The 19,055-nt window shown below is 50.1% G+C and overlaps 1 protein-coding gene across 2 annotated transcripts in view; it reads right to left on the bottom strand.

Moving 5' to 3' along the window:
• Positions 1-3,854: 3,854 nt before the first annotated feature.
• The window catches only part of ROR2 (receptor tyrosine kinase like orphan receptor 2), a 220,253-nt gene continuing 205,052 nt past the window's right edge, over positions 3,855-19,055 (bottom strand). The window contains exons 5-9 of one of the 2 annotated variants that reach the window (XM_057548718.1): positions 16,289-16,416; positions 12,155-12,469; positions 10,693-10,938; positions 7,609-7,811; positions 3,855-6,188 (exon numbers count right to left, since the gene is read on the bottom strand). In XM_057548718.1, the coding sequence (XP_057404701.1) occupies positions 4,743-6,188; positions 7,609-7,811; positions 10,693-10,938; positions 12,155-12,469; positions 16,289-16,416 (2,338 nt within the window). In that variant the 3' untranslated portion in view covers positions 3,855-4,742. The remainder of the gene's footprint in view (positions 6,189-7,608; positions 7,812-10,692; positions 10,939-12,154; positions 12,470-16,288; positions 16,417-19,055) is intronic. The other variant, XR_009008652.1, reaches the window with a different exon arrangement.

Below are 19,055 nucleotides of genomic sequence, written 5' to 3' on the forward strand. Positions count from 1 at the left end.
GCCTCCTGGGCCAGGGTGTGTGTGGGCAGGGGTGGGGGGGGGTAGTTGCCATCCTGGGGCAGGGTGTGTGTGTGGCAGTTGCCATCCTGGGGCAGGGGGCGGGGGTTGTGGTTGCCTTCTGGAATTCCAAAGAAGTGGTCATTTGGCCCCATCTCTCCCCTGGGTACTTGCATATTTCCCCGACGCCTTCCAACACACAAGGGCTGGTTTTGAGTCTGCAGCTCTTGTGTCTGGACAATATTTTCCACTAAAACCTCAGCACTTCAGACTGGGAAAGAGAATAAACAGGGCAAATTAGTGAAAAAACAATACTAATGAGTTAAAAATGTTGACTTGCCTTGTCTTTCAAATAACACACATTAGAGCTGAGCCATGTGTGTTGGTCGTAGCCCCTCCTCGTCCACCTCACCCCAGCAGCCCTCCAGAGCCCTGTGGGCAGGCACTGTGGTGACCTCTGCCCCCTTACAACTCCTGCCCTCACTTGCTCGCAGGGCCACTGCTAGGAAAGAGCTCCTCCAGCAGACAAGCTCCCATCCACTGACAAGCAAAGACCCCCAAGATACACGGTTATGTGAAAAAAAGTACAGCAGAAAGCAATTTGTAGAGAAGGTTACCTCTTAACGTTTAAAAAATGGGATAAATATAAGAACACATTGGCAAGTATTCTTAGATATGCATTAAAAAACTGAGAGGATCCACAGTAATACATTTGGAGGTGGGGTAGCTGGGGATGGGCGAGGAACTTCCCACTGTGACTCTGAACTATAGGAATGTATGAGCTATACAATAACTAAACGGTTGAAACAAAACTGAAAAAGAAATACAGTGCTACAAAAGATCTATTGTCTTAAGTGTAAACACCTGACACTCAGGCTCATGTTCTTCTCAGGGTGAGTGTCAGGTAGCCTAAATCCAGGCCTCCTCCACCTAAAGAAAGCATTACTCTTATTTCAAAAGCTAATTACTGAGAGATATGACCTGTCATAGGGCTGTGAAGGGAGCAAATGAATGGATGTTGGTCCAGTGGAGTGAAGAAGAACTGCAAGGTGTCATCCTGGAAGACAGCATTGAGCCCAAGCTTTGAACTGTTTGAGAGCCAGAGAGAGACATGAGGATTAGGAAGCTTGGTTGTCTACTAAGTAAAGAGGAGTGACACCTTGATGACAGTGATCCACAGCAAACTGCTATCTGCAAAGACTGACCAGTAACTACTGGACACGTCAGTAGTCAATAAATACTTGTTGATTAATTGACATTTAAAAGGAAATTATGCTTGGAACTGTTCTGTATCTTGTTTCTGGTGGTAATTACAACCATAGGTATTTGTCAGAACTTGAACTGTACATTAAAAAGGGTAAATTATACTGTGTACAAATTTTTAAATTAAGGTATAATTCAAAGCAATTATGCTGAAGAGATCTATTTATTTGATAAATGTGGCTAAATGTATAGGTAACGTATTACTGTGAGAAAAGAAATTTGGCCCTTTGAAAATAAATTTGTACATAATAGGCAAAAAAAAAAAAAAAAAAAAAACTAATTACTGAGCACCCACTAAGTCCCAGGACAAAAAACACTTATAGTCTCTACTACTTTGGGGACTGATGAAGGAAAACAAGGGGGTGAGCTGGGAACAGGTCTGATCTTGGAAAGGTCACATTGATTTCCAGCAGCCAGGTTGTGAGAAGGACCTCTGACGTTAAGTTTACTTTGACACATCCTCCTCCTGAAAAGTTCATCTCAAAAAAGATTTTCAGTGTTCCCGTCAGAAACTCACAAACTGTCTGAAAGTAGCTACCAACACTGAATTGCGAGGTGGAATTCACCCAAAGTGAACACTTTTAAACAAGTGTTTCCCTGTTGAGAGACCCAAGAGATTTGTCTTGATATAGTGGGAAGTATTATATAACTGAAACATTGAGTGAAATATCCTAAAATTAGCACAGAAAAGTTCGCCAGTGCTCTGACAGACTGTTTCAACAAGTATTGTATACCAAAAAATATAAGGAGTGTACAAGGTGTTTGTGGCTTTGTATGGCTTGATTAAAACTAATTACACTTAGGTGACTTTACTGAATAGGTGTGAAAATCTCCCTCTTGTGGGTATAAACAGGGACAGGCATGCGGCTGGGTAGAAGGTACGAGTGACATTTATCTGAATCGAGCGGCTTAGCTCTAAAATCAGTTGTTCTGGAACATGCCAATTAAGTCACTTTTGTTCAACTGCATCAACTTTAAAGGCTCAATAATCTTCCTAAAGATGCATCAAGATTTTACAATTAGAATGAGCTGTAACAAACACTTGTTATTTCTAGCCAAAAAATCCCCCAAATCAAAACCTCCCCCAAGTCAGCCAAAAAACCCTGTGTCTCTCCGCAGAATCTCTGCTGCTCATTCTGCGGTTCTGTCCGTGGCCCCGAGCACGATGTTCAAGTCTCGGGGGCTGAGTGATGGGAAACTGAAGCGGCCGCCCACCTCCCTGACTGCAACTGCGGAGGCAGCAGCCAAAGGGCTATTTCCCAGTTTTTACTCTTAGGTCTCGACTGAACAGTTAAACCATCAGGTGTACAAAATTAGAGATAAACTGAAGTTCCTCTTTCAGATCAGTGGAAATGAGACGTAGCTCCGTGTAAGCCTGAGTTCTTTGAATATGCAATCCAGACCACACTTGCTGGTAGAGGGGCTCCGAGTCATTCACATTACTTCCTTCTACCGAGCAGGGAAGAGTCCCTCCTGATTTTAGGATATACACTGAGACCATTTATTTGTTTGTGTGTGGGGCTCTACCTGTCAGCAGCGTTATGCTAAAGCAGAGGAGCAAGGGGTGTACAAGATGACCTGACGTGCTGGAGAGCCAGGGAGACCCAGCGGGTAGGATCCAATGGTGCTGTGCTTAAGGGGCTTTCACCAGCAGGACCCTCTGGGCTCTTGTTAGAAATGTACTTTCTTGGTCCAACCCAGACTTGCCTGGGAGCGGGGAGGGCAATGCTCATTTTGTAACAAGCCCTGCAAGATGTTCTAATGCAGGCTAAAGAACGAATGCCGGCGGATGTGAAGCGAATTCCTACCTGAGTCTTGCGTGGCCCAGGGTTGTGGACCTACTCCATTCAACACGGAAAACCACCCAGGCCATGCTGGGAGAAAGGGACCCGCCCGAGGGACAGCAAAGGCCATTGGCTGGCTGGCAGAAGCATCTCCAGGACCCACCCAGCCCCTCCCCTGACTGGAAGCCCTGGAGCCACTGACCCCGCAGGTGACCCCGGTCCAGGTGTACCTGGACTCAGCTGGCCGCACTGCCAGCCAACAGAGGGATGCAGGCAGCTCTTAGCAGGTGGTGAAGGAGGCCCAGTCTCCTTCACTCTCTCCCCCTCCAGCCCTGCTCCAGGGCCTTGGGAAGAGCCAGACTCCAGGTCTAAAAATGGCAGGGGCTCTGGGACCTCAGGAGGAGAGAGGTTTAAAACAAAAGACCATCTTCACGTCATCTGCGGCTAATCCCTGCCACAGACCTTACCGAGAAAAGCAATGCAGCTTGTTCCCATCATTTATCTGTCAACGTATATCCACATTCAAATGGAGTCGCTGGTCCTGGACGAGCCCCCTAAACCTCAGCCCAAATCATCACCGTTGGGCGTCTCCGTCATCCAGCACCTCCCGCTGCCTGATGTCCTCAGGACCTGCAGAGGGCAGACCAAACCTTCTGTTTTGCTTTATTGGATACACCAGGTGTGGGAGTTACAAGTGCGCTCTATGCCGTGTGTCGGATGCAGTGTGCCTGTGCGCCTTCTCTCATAGGAGCTCTGAAATGAACTGACCTCGCTTACATATGGTACAAACACAAGCAAACCAAAGTACAATCAGGTGGCATCCCAACGTGGGTAATGTAAACAGTTAAATTACGAAGTCATTATGTTAAGCTCAAAATTCTTCAATGAAAATGGCATACAAAAATCATATAAATTACATTTAAGGTCTGTACAGGCTTCTAAAAAAAAAAAAGAAAAAAAATAACAATACTGTGCTCTGTACAATATTGCCTTCTTTGTAACATTCCAAACCCCCAAAACACTTTCCCTTGAATTCCAGAAAACTGGGCAAAATACACATGCAGGATAATTAAAATCATTTCACAAAAATACAAAATTGTGTGGGTTTCTTTTAAGGCACATTTCGTTTTAATACGGAACTCCCATTCCAGGAGCCCCTTTCTCATCAGACTCTGACAGGCGGCAGGTGGCCACGTCCTGTTCCCACTCATCTTTGGTGGCTGAAGGGAGACTTACTGGTGGGCGGGGGGGTAGTAAGAGAAAAGCAGTCTCCTCCATCCTCACGCAGCAGCCCAGTTGCTGGGCCTCGCAAAGCCCAAGGTCCCACCTCACTGCCTTTCTGCAGGCCTGTTTTCCCAATGTTTGGAAATATTCAATCCCTATGCAATATGGAGGGAAGATGCCACCTAATTTCCTTCAAAGCACAGGCACTGCTCACGGCCGACTGACCTCCAGGGAAACGTAGGTGGCATTGGGGGTCACCATGCGTCCTGCTGGGTTACCACCCCTGCCTGGTCAGGAGCCATTGGCTACAAGACCCTCCAACCAAGCAGGTGGGCACGGCGCTGCTCCGTGCACGAGAGGACGACAGAGGAGGGCTTCGCCCAGGGAGACTGCACTCCAGCCCACTGGTACCCGGGGCGCGCTCCTCAGGGAGGCCCAAGTCTCCCCCCCAAGCGCCCCGCGGCCCTGCAGCCCTCAGGCTTCCAGCTGGACCTCAGACTCGTCCATCTGCAGAGTGTCATTGTCTCCCAGCAGCTCGGTCTCGGGGACGGAGCCGTCCTCCTCCTCCTCTGCTTCCTGCACGGGGCTCTGGGCCACGTCTTCCGGGACGTTCTGCGTGTCCTCAGTGCCCTCCGAGAGCAGGGCGGCCCTGTCTGCCACGGACGTGTTGGAGGGCGCGGTGGTGACGTACCCCGTGCTGGTGGAGCCGCTGCCGCTGTGGTGGGAGCCAGGCTTGGGCACCATCTGGGCGGGCACCTGCTGCGGGGCCATCTGCATCGGGATCTGGACCGGGTAAAAGTTGGGCAGGTAGGCCCCGTAGGCCGGCACGGGCTGGTACCCATTGACGGGGATGTAGAGCTGGGGAGGGGGCACCATGGGTCTGATCTGGCCCTTCATGGGGATGAACTGGGGCTGCGGGAAGGGCTGGGCCTTCTGCTTGGGGCCCCCGTAGCGGGTGTTGCTGACATTGCTGACGGGGCTGGTGCTCAGGGAGCTGGTCTGCGTGACGTTGCTGGCGCCTGAGGTCTGCCCCGAGCTGTTGTAGGTAGACAGGTTGCCCCAGGCCCGCAGCCGGCTGTGGATGTCCTTGAAGCGGGGCCGCCGGCTGGGGAACTCGTGCCAGCACTCGATCATCAGCGCGTACACCCAGGCGGGGCAGTCGTCGGGGCAGGGCAGCACCTGCCGGCTCCGGACCATCTCCACCACGTCCTGGTTGGAGTGGCCGCAGTAGGGCTGCAGGCCGTAGCTGAACACCTCCCACAGGACCACGCCGTAGGACCAGATGTCCGAGTCCACAGAGAACTTGCCGTACATGACGGCCTCAGGGGACATCCAGCGGATGGGCAGCAGCGCGCTCCCCGTCAGCTTGTAGTAGTCGGCCGAGTACACTTCGCGGAAGAGCCCCAAGTCCGAGATCTTCACGGTCAGCTTGTCGTACACGAGGACGTTGCGGGTGGCCAGGTCCTTGTGGACCACGTGGTGGCTGGACAGGTACTCCATGCCCGCGGCGATCTGCGCCACCACGTGCACGAAGTCGGGGGGCTCCAGGGCGGACTTCACCGTGCGTTCGTCGTCTGTGCTGCCCACGTCCGAGTGCGGCGAGCGCATGACCAGGAACTCGTGCAGGTCGCCGTGCGAGCAGTAGCTGAAGATCATGCTGAGGGGCTGGTCCTTGGTCACCATGCCCAGCAGGCAGACAATGTTGGGGTGCTGCAGCCGTGCCCGCAGCAGGGCCTCGTGCCGGAACTCCTCCCGGAGCGGCCCCTCCGCTTTGTCCTTCAGTGTCTTGATGGCCACGGCCTGGGTCTGCTCGCCCGGCGCCGGGCCGAACAGATGCCCTTTGTAGACCTTCCCGAACCGGTCCTCCCCGAGCTCCTCCATGAACCTCACCGTGGACAAGCTGATCTCCTTGAGTTTGGCCTGCCAAGAAGAAAAGCTCCGGTGAAACATTTCTGCCACCGAGACGCGAGAAGGCAGAGCTGAACAGCTGGGAGGGCATTCTGGGGGGGCGGTCCTAGAGCCGCCCACCAGCCTGGGCTTGCAGAGGACCCGCCAGTCCCACCCGGCCCAGGCTCAGCCTGCCCCGCACAACGCTCTCTGCTCTTAAATGTGCTCTGACACCATGAGGCTGCCTGAAACCTTCAACAGGGTCCCAACCAGGCTGCAAACAAGGTCCCCACCCCAAAGATACCATTGCAGACTCTATGTGTGAAGGTGTGTGTGTGTGCACACCTATGCACACACCCCAGCCATGCTGAACTCCGGCTGTCCCAGGTCACCCTCCCAGCTGTGTCCCCCACTTAGGGCCTTTCCTGATGTTCCCTGCTATGCGCCCACCGACAGGCCCAGCCACCACTGTTCATCACAACAGGATGCAATGTCTATTTCCCTTGAACCCTGAAGTGTGCTTCCCCTGATCTGAGTCATTTTTAGAGTCCGGGCCAGCTGCTCTCCACATGTGCCTCCAAGGGCCTGTTTTGCTGCTTCCTCTTGATTAGATTCTCCAGTGGATGCCACTTGACAGAAGCACCACACAGGTGAAATCGATTTGAACCTGGCGTCTCTCAGCCTCTACAACTTCCCGCCCCTTCTGTGTGCCTGGCCCCTGTCCTCGGAGGCTCTCCGAACCCAAGGGAATCTGTGCCCTCACCTGCCAGCCCTTCACCCGCAGCAAACCCTCAGTGACTCCTGGCTCCTGAGCTGAATGAGTCCACCCTCTCCCTCTTCACAGCCTGGATGGAAATGATTTTCCCCCAAAACTTTCACGTAACGTAAATGCCCCTTCACTGAAGCTAGGTGGGCTGGGAGGGACCTTCTCCTGTGATACATTTCAGGGTGTTCTCGCTATCCTAAGAACTCAGGTTGGGGGTGGTCTGCCCCCCTACCACCACTACAGGACTGTTGCTGTGCCCTTCCCTGTAAAACAAAACAAAGCAAAACCAACCCAACCCCAAACTGACCAGAAAACAGGTCCTCATCCCTTAAAAATACCATATTGACCCTCAAGTGGTGGGGGTGATCTGAGCCCTTCTTTTGTGTGTCCTCCTGTGGGGACAGCTGAAGCACAGCAAAGTGAGGACAACTCATTCGGGCCCATGCTGAAATGGCTGGTCTCCGTCGAGGGAGAAGAGTGAAGTCCAAACACACCTTCCATATACTCCCTAAGGACACAGACGTCCTGGTATATTTTAGAGAAGAAACGGCAAACTGAAAGGACAGTTTAAAAGAATTATGTGCTGTGTATCAAGCAAATTAAGAAACCTAGAATTGGAGGTAACCAATCTCCAGGTAGAGGTTAAGCCTGGGGGAGCTGCCTCTTTAAATACGGGGGCACAGAGACCTGCTTATGCTGGTTGATGAGAGGCATTTCCACGTCCTGGCTGGGTGAGGCCATCAGCTGCCGCCTCTGGGGCGTGGAGGAAGAAGCCTTCTGCTTATTCCGGCACATGCAGACCAAGAAGAAAAGGCACACGATGACCAGGGGAATGGCGATGCTTGGAACCAAGATGTACAGAATGCCCATCCTGCTGCTGTCTTGGGGGCCTGTGAACAGCAAGGCATTCAAGAGTTTTCTGAAAACACCCTTGTCTGCAACTCGAAGTTCTCCACCATCCCACTCCCACCTCCAACTAAAATATTCAAGCACAAGTAGATAATCGGTAAGTTTCACAGAGGAACAAAATTATAAACCAAACCTCAAAAAAAGTAATGTACCCAAAAACGCACATCCCGCTAAACATTTGCGAGACACAATCTAGAACTGCCCACCACGGAAACAAAGAGGAATACAGAGCTCAAAAAATAAACGAACTCTAAAGGTCTTACAGTAGCAAACAAACACCACCATCACATTCCCTTTTAATTTGAATACCGCTGGAAATAGGTGCTCTGACTTTTCATCTTTACTAAACTCGATGAAACACATGGGACACACTTGTCCTCAGTGAAGGAAACTGGATACTGGCTTTAGAATTGATCCTTTTCTTCATTCAACGTTTTAGGGTTTTCCACATTTTTGTACAATGAACCCATATTCTTTTAAGACAATAATTAAAAATGCATTTGATTTAAAAGAGCACTGGTAGCCAATGAGTTGGACCCAACAATTTGCAGCAGGGGCAGAAAAATTCTTGAAAAACAACGGTAAGATGTACCAACAGTCTGAAGCTTCCAAGTGTTTTTCCTTCCTTTTTTTCCATGGTGAAGAGCAACGCTCTGTCTCCCCCTGCAGGATTTACAGAAAAGCACAGAGGGCCCCAGGCTGCAAGGCTAAAGCACGGCCAGGAGCCCTGTGGGCAGCGCCGCCCTCTGAGGGAGAGTTGAGGCTTCCGCTCTGTGATGTGGAAGGCAAGTCCTCCAAAAGGCCCCCCTCCCCACAACAGTTTTCACCTTAACCTTGTGAATAATCACATGGGACTTGGGCCTCCCTATGACCAGTGGGTAATGAGCTTTCCATGTGAAAGCAAACAAGTGATTTCTGGTCCATGTGGTCCCCGAAAGAGCTAATTCAGTTCTAAAAATCACCACTATCACCACCATAGTAAAGAAGCCTTGTCCCAAAGCCAGTCTTGCCCCGCAGCGTCCAAAAGAAGATAAAAATCAAATACAACCACACACACACAACTCTCCTGACCCCACCCCGGAGGCAGATATTTTAGAAGACTCAGGGGCAGTGGGGATTCTGGGTCATTTTTCACGATTAGGGCTAAGGGGAGATTCCAGGACCCTCAGACCAAGGTGAGAGATGTGACCACCATCCATAGGTTTGTAAACCATTAACTTTTATCATTACCTTTTAAAAATCACCAACAGAACACATGCTTATTAATAATTCTATTGACATCATTAGAGAAAAGTGAATGTTTCTAATAACTAATTTCACCAAAGGCTATACCATTGTTAGTAGGTTGGTATTCACTTAATTTTTTATGTATATATTTAAGTTGAACATGAAATAACCAATATTCAACTAATTTGACATACAGAAGCAGCAGTTTCATATAATTTTTAAAAATAGAATTTTAAATGGAATCACATCATCCATGTTTTCCTGCTCCTGGTTTTGTGGCAGAATAATATATCTCAGGCCACGTTTCTCACAGAACAGACAGCACTAGGCACTCTGCAAGAGCTGCACACTGTCCCATGGTACGGATGTACTTCAATTATCATCCAACCCCTTGTTGGTAAACAATTACTCTGTTTGTCATTTAGTTGTTAAAAGTGATTCTGCAACAAATATCCTTGCATTTCTGCCCTTTAAGTACAAATATTTGTGCAATATAAGATTCCTATGGCATTGCCAGGTCAAAGAACATACATATTTTTCTTTATGATTTGATTCATTTTTAATTACAAAAATGAAAACCGATCATTGTAAAAACATCTTATGTTTTAACATATCTGTAGGTCATGGGAAATCACTGCTGAAAGTATGACGTTTATCTTTGCAAAACTTCTTCCATGAAATATAGGTGCATATGTGTGCTCACTCACATACCCTTCACTCATTTTGTTTCTTTTATCAGAAAGAAAGAAGGAAGGAAGGGAGGGAGGGAGGAAGGGAGGAAGGAAGGAAAGTGAGAGAGAACGGAAAGGGAAGGGAGGGAGAGGAGGAGGATGAAAGAAAGACAGAGAGAAGAACAGGAAGAAAGAGAAACCAAAAAGACATAACACAGCTATTGCCCTACAGCTTGCTTCTTTCCCTTAACAAGTCAATATGAACATCCTTCCTTGCAGGAAATTTTTTTAAACAACTGTAGCATTCCATTGAATAACTGTACTCTAATCTAATTACCAAACTTTTCATTCTTAAAATTTATTCCTGCACAGAGATAATGATGTCTGTAAAATTTGCAACCGTGAACTACAAACTTTTCTCCTAGTCATAATTTAAGACAGAAATTGCAGGGAAAACAGTTAAGAGATTTAAGTTCTATTTTCTCCTCACTCTGCTAAGTCTCTGTGCAAAAGCTGAGCAGAGTGGGAGGCCTTGTGCCCCAACTACAGATGCTGGTCTGAGAAGCTGGTTGTAATTGTAAGGGGAAGCATTTCCACTAATAGTGGGAAACGCATGACAATGCTCATTGGGAAACAAGAGGCCAAATTGAATATCCCAGGACCACACATGGAAAGAGGGCTGACAGAAGGGCCCCCAAATGTAAACAGTAGTCTCTGCTGAGTGGTGAAATTAGAAGTGATTTGCGCATTCTTCTTCAGACTTTTCTATGACTTAAAACGTCCTATAATGACCAGATACTACTTTTACAACCAGCAACAGCTTTATTTAAAACAAATAATCATGGTGGTGAAACTCGGTGTGGGCAGGGGGGCTCCCAGAGCTATCAGCCTCCCGGTTCCACATCATCACAAAGTACACCCCACAGTCAACACTTTAAAAAATAAAGAGAGAGAGAATACATACTACAAGAGGGTACGTCACACAGTTCCATGCGTACGTTTTTATTCTGCGTGAAGCACCAGGGGCCTTCCATCTGCCCTCCAGGGTTCCGGCAGTAGGCGTGCCCTCCTCCGAGCTCAGGGAAGTCGGCGCTGGTCAGGCGGTGGCTGTGGGGACGCTGCAGGGCCCACGGCTGGCACTGGTGTCCCGACTTGGTGGTGCTCGCCGTCCCTCTGTAATCCGTGCCTGAGCCGTTGTAGCACTGATGGTCTGAGAGAGAAGATGCGTCAGGAGGCCCGAAAATTAAGAGGAAGCCGCCCTCCTCTGGGGGTCCAGGAAGCACCCTTCCTCAACTATTCCAGGAAGGAACAACTAAGCCACTTTGCCTGGATGTACCCACACTGAAATTTCCAAAAGACCAAAGAGTTTGACATCACTTCCAAGGAAAGCGGCATTAGACGTAATGACTGAATACAGTCCCAAGCCCACAAATTAAATGGGTGGGTGCACCAGGTACACATATGGGGAAAATAACTGGTCAAAAGTTATTCTATGACCCTGAAACACCTTTGGACTCACCAGGCACCCCCATTCCACAATGACGATGTCAACCCCAGCCTCACGTTCACTTGCACTAGAAGCAAAACCAAACGACGCAGGAGGGAAGAGAAACTCCCAGGCCTGGCCCCCCAGCCTCAGTAAGGACGTGGCTCTGCCTCCTGTGTGCAGAGCCCCAGGCTCACTCCTCTCCGGGGTGGGGGGACCCAGGGCCTCTCTGAGCCACACCTGGGGTGTGTGTTTGTTGAACACCGGTTACACCGTGCTTGCCGTGTGCAGGCACTGTTCTAAGAACTTTCTAAATACTAATTCATTTCATCTACATTCCAGCTGCTGAGGTCAGTAGGTATTACCCCCGTGTAATATGAGGAAACTGGTATTTAAGCAACTTGCCTGAGGTCCCATGGAGTCAGCCTGGCAACCAGGGTTTGGACGGTGCAGTGGGTCTGTAGACCAGGCTCTGACTGCCCTGGTGAGGAGCCCTGCCGCCCACGGGAACCCCGGCCTCAGCAAGGAAGTGAATATTTCCCAAGCCTGGGAGGGAGGCGACCTCTTCCCTGGGTCCCCTCCCCTCAAGGAGGGCCACAATCCTAGTCAGCTGCTGAGAGGTGCTTGTGCACCACAAGGCAGGCTTGGAAGCAGACCCTGCCTCCCCCAAAGCTCCTCACAGCTTTGGCGGCAGACGCAGAAAATCCTCCCATCTTAGAGAAGCCAAGTTTGTGGCTCATCGGGGTAGAATGACTTACTGGGGACCCACAGGCAGGCAGGGCCAGGAGGGCTGTGCAACTGGAACTGGACAACGGCGAGTCCCCACCCCGCAACTGCCCTACCGGAATGGGGGCCGGTCTGTGAGACTTCCCCGGATGGAATGGGGTCCCCAGGCTCTTAAGAGGCAGGACCCCGGGCTCGGGGACGGGCAAGGACTCACAGCGGCCCAGCCTCTCAGCCGGGATGCCGATGCGCATGCAGTTGGCGGCGTCCGGGCTCTCGGGCATGGGCAACGCCTCGCACTTGGGCAGCTGCAGCCGCATGAGGATGAGCGGGTTGGAGCGCGCGATCGTGTACTCCTGGCGGCACAGGTCGCTCTCCAGCACCTCGCACTCGTCCCGGCAAAGCTCGCGCGGCTTGGGCGCCCGGGAGCGCGCGTCGCACAGCGGGAACACGAAGTGGCAGAAGGACGGGATGGCGAACTGCGAGCACTGGTCCGACAGGTGCGTGGAGGTGCCGATCATGGTGAAGGCAGCTGCGGAGGCGGCAAGGCCGGCGTTAGGGTGGGCTGGGCCCTGCCTGGGACCAACACCTGCCTGGCAACCCCTGCCCGGCGCCCCTGGTTCCATCTCCAGCCCTGGCTCCCCACTCTGCCCGGGGCCCCTGGTCCCACATCCTGCCCAGTCCCCCCAACCCTGCCCGGCGCCCGTGGCCCCCATCTCGTCCGTGCCCCGCCGCCCCCCACCCTCCGCCTTGTCTTCTGCCAGCCGCAAGAGGCTCTCCCGAGAGCAGGGCCCCAGGAAGCACACAGGCCGCCCAGGTTTGCACCAGACAAAGAAGGTCCCTGGTGCCAGGGCTTCATTTACAAACATCAAAAGCGAGACAAGAAAGAAAGAAAACTAGGCCCCAGATCTCATCCACTAGATGCTACTTCCATGACAGGAAGACTCTGTTATCAGACCCAAAGCCACTTCCTAAGGTCCTGCTATGAACCGGCTCTGCAAGCACATGGTGGTAGGTAGAGCTGTGGGCTGAGTGGCTTCTAGAAGGAGAGATTGGAGCAGAGGCACAAGGACCACGCCTTGGTCCTCCTGACATCTCAGGGCCTGTGAGAAGAGGGGGGGCCTGGCCAGGGAGCAGATGACCCAGGGGATGGAGACAGTGTGCCAGAAAGATGAACGATCCGCCCTGTGACATGCAGCCCAAGGAGGAGTAAGATGACAAATGGGGGTGCAGGGGAGTCCCTCAGGTGGAGTCTGGCGAGAGCCAAGAAACTGCTGGAGGAGATTTTAAGCGGGGAGAGGGGCAGGGCGTTGTGATACAGGAGAGCAGAGACGCAGGCTGTCGCAGGAGAGACCGGAGCCAGGGTGGGCTGGCTTGCTTTCTAGGGGCAAGACGTCACAAGATGGAGCCTGATGGGAAGAACCTGACACCTGAGGCGGAGAAGGGAAGGGGGTGGGAGCTGCAGACGCAAAGTCTGGGCAGGTGAGCGGGAGCAGAGTTGCCAGTGGCAGGAGGGAAGGTGTGCACTCCAGGCGCTCTCCTCAGGGCTGTGGCAGTCAGGGTTCAAAGGAAAGCATCAGTTGCCCCATACATGCCCACGCCAGAAGGCCCACCCCACTTTGACCTATGAAGGACCTGCTTATAAGGATCTGATCTTGGACAGCTGGAGAAAAAGAGGCGCCTCTGCCTACACACCCTGCTGAGATGGGGAGGAGGAAACCAGCGAGGTTGGAATTTAGTTCCTGGGACACCCCAGCTCCACCCATGACTTGTAGCGCCATGCCCAGTGTGGCCAGCAGGTGGCGCTGCTGGCACCCATTCCCCACACAGCACCCCCACCACGCCCCCTCACCCCAAGGACCCACCAGCCACCCATGGCAGGCATTGGGTTAGATGAACTGGCATGGGAGCCCAGTTCTGGCCCTGCCCTGTCATTTACTACCGGGTTGTCAGTCACTCAGTCCTTCCTGGGCCTGGGTCTTTATCTGTCAAGTGATCTGTCGAGGCCACACTTTGGGGAATGAAAGACCACATGGAGCCAATAAAATAGCACGTGAGATGAATGGTCCACGAGGGTCTGGTAACAGGCTGTGTCCATGCGCTGCACGCAGCACTGGGTTCCGGGCACTCTGTAGTGTGCTGCTCACATCATCCTTAGTCCTCTGGCCCCTTCTGGACAATATTAAAATTGAGGAATGGAGAGGTAAGAGGTTAAGGTGCAGGGTCTCTTAGAGTTGGCTGACGAACCAAGTTTGAACCCAGTTCAGTCCCATCACGTGAGCTGGCAACTGACTACCAAGAGGGTTGTTGCCAGTGTTGGCCTTGACCCCCAGGCAGGGAAAGACCTAAGAAAGCCAAACATGGCATTGCTTTTGGGGTACCAACTGATAGGATGTCAAGGCTGACCCTTTTAGGATTTCTCCTACCCCTGCCCCAGAACCTATCATGTGAGGGTTTATTTCTGAAGGATGGCTCGAGGCACCGAGGAGGTCCAACCATCATGTCCCCGCTTTTGTTTACACCCAGCACATCACTCTGATGGTTCTGGGGCCCATTCCTGGGAAGCTTCCAGAGTCCCTGGAATGAGTTCTGACAAGCACGCTCTCCAAATAGACTATCTCCACAACCAATGCAGTCTCTAAACCTCAAGTCAGTCAGTCTAGAGCAACTTCACATTTATTTTTTCAAAAATACACAAATGTAGAGAACCCTCATTCTAAACTTGTACCTAAAAACTATTATAAAAATGAGTCTGCTTAGACATCTGATTTGTTAATCCTTTAAACAACTCCTGAAGAAATAATTGAGAGACAATCTTGTGCCTTGAATCAGTGTTTGCCAATTACTGGGATATAAAATTAATTCTGGAGTCTGCGGGTAGCATTTTAAAAGATGATTAGAACGGAACAGAGAATGTCAGAGTGCATGGTTCACATTAAGGCTGGAACCAACTTTTTTCTTTAATGAAATAAAACTGAAGAGAAAAATCAGAGTGCACTGCCTTCGTTCAGGGCAAATGTTGTTTCCTGTAACCCATTTCAGTTCTATGAAGTAGATGTATATGTAGACTAAGTCACGATGTAAAATATACTTTTTATTGATACTGTATGTTGTGGTCAGAAAGTTTGAGAAGTTCTGCTTTAAATGGCATAAGAAGCTTTTCCAATGAGAGATACCAACAATTTCAAAAGATTCTCCCATTGGACCAAGATAGCACCTTCCAAGATCTCCAGGTCCCATTACTGCCCTTCCATTCTCACTGGACACCTGGCCCTGTCCTCAGGGGGCTCTGTAACCATGGGCCAGGCAGGCCCCTCTGTGACCATGACCTTAGACCCTCCAGACTGTGGGTGAAATACAAAGCCAGGGTTGACCTGAACTTAGAAGGACATCAGTGTCACCTACGTGAGTTTCTACCTGGGGACCCCTTTTGTGCCCTTACCAGGGCAGTGCTTTGCCAGCCCCTCCACAAATCCCTCTAGAATCACCGGGAGCCCCACATCGCAGGTTGGCCGGGGTCAAGAACCACTGTGCAGAGGATGTAGTTCAACTGGGACACCTGCCATCTTCACAAGGTCCTCCTTGTTCCTTATAGAGTCCGGAGAGAAAACGTTTGGGCTTGTGGGGAGAGCAGAGAGAGGCGGAGGGGGGCTTTTGGGGGCCTTGGTCTAATTCATTTTCTCACTTCTCAAGGGCTTTCCCCCAGGAAGTCCTTGACATCAATGTGAGGACTACCAACCAACCAGAGACAGTAACTTCTAAAACGACGGAGAATGAGCAGCTTCACTCCTAAATGATCTGCTCCATTTCTCACACAACGGAGAAGGTACCCAAAGACCTGGCTATGCCTGGAAACCGGGGGCTTACGGGGGTCTGAGTTCACTGCAGTGTCCCCAGGCACAGCCGATGGCCTGGAACCTCTGTCCCCAACAGCTAAAATCAGGCCCGGGCACCGTTTAATCAAGCGTAACTCCAAGAAGGCAGAAGAGTCAGGAAAAGTAGAACCAAGAGTGAATGTGGCAGGTGCCTGCCTGGCCACGTGGTGAGGACAAGACAATGCAGGGCTTCGGACCCACGTGGTTGACTTAATTCAGTGGGTTGGTACATTCTAAGCAGACTGTACTTGCTAATTTTCATATACAAATGGGAACATTTTAGGATAAACCGCGGTGGTAATTGCAACTGCTTCTGAAAAAGGCCTCTGACTTTCTCTTGCAGGAGGCAGGGCACAGGGACTCACTGTCCAAGGTCATAACCAACAAAACACGCAAGCGGGACTGAAAACGCACCAGCGTGGCGACAGGCAGCTGCGTGTGTGCTCGCGTCTCAGAACAAAGGGCTGCGCTCCTACCTGTGATTCGGTTTTCAATCTCCCCCTGCATCTGAAGGGAGTCCACATAAATGGTCCGGTTCCCAATGAAACGCGCACAGGCGATTCCCCGGTAAGGCTGGCAGAACCCATCCTCATGGTAGTCGTCTCTGGTAAAAACACATGGTCTGTAAGTACACTGGAAGGTGTCAAATATCCCCGATTTTTTTTTTTTTCTTTTTAAATTCAGCATCTGATGATCTAGCCATCTTGTCCCCTGGCATTTACCCAAATGAATTGAAAACTTCTGTCCACACAAAAACTTGCACATGCATGTTTATAGCAGCTTAATCCATAACTGCCAAGACTTGGAAGCAACCAAAATGTCCACAGTGAATGGATAAACTGTAGTACAATGTAATATTACTCAGTACTGAAAAGAAATGAGCTATCAAGAAAAGACATGAGAAGACACAGAGGAAACTTAAATGCACATTACTAAATGAAAGAAGCCAATCTGAAAAGGCTGCATGCACACTGTATGATCCCAACTTTATGACATTCTAGAAAAAGCAAAATTATGGAGCAGTAAAAAGATCAGTGAATGCCAAAGGGTGGGGGGAGGGTTGGTGAACAGGAGAACAGAGATTTTTAGCACAGTGCAACTACTCTGTATGATACTATAATGGCGGAAACATGTCATTATACATTTGTGCAAACCCAGAGAATACGCAACACCAAGAGTGAACTGTAATGTAAACTACAGACTTCAGCTAATAATAATGTATCAACATAGGCTCACTAACTATAACAAATGCACCACACTGACATAAGATGTTACTGATAGGGGAAACTGTATGTGCAGATGTGGGGAACCGGTACACGATATCTCTCTGTACTTTCTGTTCAATTTTTCTGTAAGCCTAAAATTGCTCTAAGTATAAAGTCTATTAACTTAAAAAAAAATCCAGCATCTTTAAGGTCGGGGGGGATGAAACAAAGGAAGTTGAGTATGAAAGACGGATTATAAATGCGAAGTGTACACATGGGTGGGTACGTGCTCATGCCTATGTTCAAATACATGCAGAATATTAACGATTAACATGTTTCATCGTAGTCTTAAGCTACATCAGAAACATTACACCCCTATTAACTTCCGTCGTTTGCAAGCGACGCTTTTATGAAAATGATGTTCATTCAGAAACTGTGTTCTACCGTTAAACTGTAGGAGAGAATCCTTTGAAACAGAGGAAAGCAATGGAGAGGATTCCAAAAAGTCAGGCAGGGCCTCAAAGAGTTTGTATAGCGAGATGTGCTTATTACACCACAGGGGAGTGGTGACCTCGCCACTGCTCCATAGCGCAGACCACGTGTATAAATACGGGGGACAGAGAGGGAGACTCTCAAAAGCACAGCCCTCCCACTTGCCCTGCAGTCCGACCTTCCCCCCAGCCTGTAGGGAACAGCCTGCACACGTCCCCTTGGAGTCTGTGCTAAATTATTCTCGGTAAAACCTGTTAGTCCTGCCTTTGGACAATAAAATCAGTCATTCTAAGCACCTAGGTGCTTTTTAAAGTGGCCCTGAGGATGCTTCAAGGAGACAGTAAAAGTGGGCCAAAGCACATGTATTAGGGCTGCCGTCTGCTGGGGAGCAAAGGAGAGGGGCCGGGAGCTCCCAGGACAAGCTTCGGCAAGTGCCTCAGGCCTGTAATTAAGTCACTTGTTTTCTAGCAAATCTGCCACCTGCCATAAGCCTAATACTTGTCGTCCACCCTACATTGATTTGGACCATCCCCAAACGAAATGTGGGCTGTGTCCAATTTAACCAAATGGACTTTAAGAATCCCTGTCTTAGCTTTCTCACAAATGTAAAGTCTGAACGCTCGTAACAGTGGAGACAAAGGGTCTGGCAGGACACAGTCTCTTCAGCCGCCTCTGGCTCTCTCCGTCCTCTGCTGTCTTCTCAGCCCCTGAAGAAAATTTCTTTTTCAAAGAAAAGAACCTGGAGCCATAAATAATCTAAAACAGGAGATTCTGGTGTCAGCGAGAGCCGGATGCCCTTTCTCTCAAGCTCACCGGCCATTATTTCTTTGGGTCAAGGATTCCTTAAATATCGTTTAAATAAGCAAGCACATGTGCTAACAATACACACCCAACCCACCCCTCTCTCACCCTTTGTGAGCTGGAGTTAACTGCTGATTAAACTAAAACCAATGTTACACTTGCCAAATACACAAACGCAAGTTCAAGTCAACTCTGCCCTGGTGTGTGAGCTCTGTATCCCCGTTTGCAGGCTGGGTTTAGGTCACTTGCCTGCTATGCCAGGAAAAGCATTAAGATGTGCACGTTCTTATTAACGTCAGCCCACCTAGGGTACGAGATTTGATTCAGTTAGTCCCTTGAGTGACCCCCACAAGAGCAAGCAATTTCTCTTCTCTGCCTCAAGAGTCAAGGAATAGAAAGCCTAGTCCCTCACTGTGGGCTTCTCCCTGGCCACTGGTCAGGTGCCCACAGGATGGGGGAGCAACAAGGGTGCAGGGAAGACACGCTGAGAAGGGGCTCAAGGCCATCACATCGTGTTCACAGCTTACTCATCTCAGTGGGCTTCTAATCTGGATTTTAGAGAATGTCCAAAAACGCAAACAGAAATGGTTGGACAAGGACATCTTTCAGGTTTCTGAATTTTGAGAAAACAAGTGGGAATTACTTTTCAGTTTCAAACAGAATTACGTCTTATCTTCACCTGGCATTGTTTAGGACCTCTGAAGAGTGACAGAGCTGGAGTAAGTCTGTAAAACTGGTCGCTCAG

The sequence above is a fragment of the Balaenoptera acutorostrata genome, chromosome 6 (assembly GCF_949987535.1).
Source record: "Balaenoptera acutorostrata chromosome 6, mBalAcu1.1, whole genome shotgun sequence".
NCBI lineage: Eukaryota > Metazoa > Chordata > Mammalia > Artiodactyla > Balaenopteridae > Balaenoptera > Balaenoptera acutorostrata.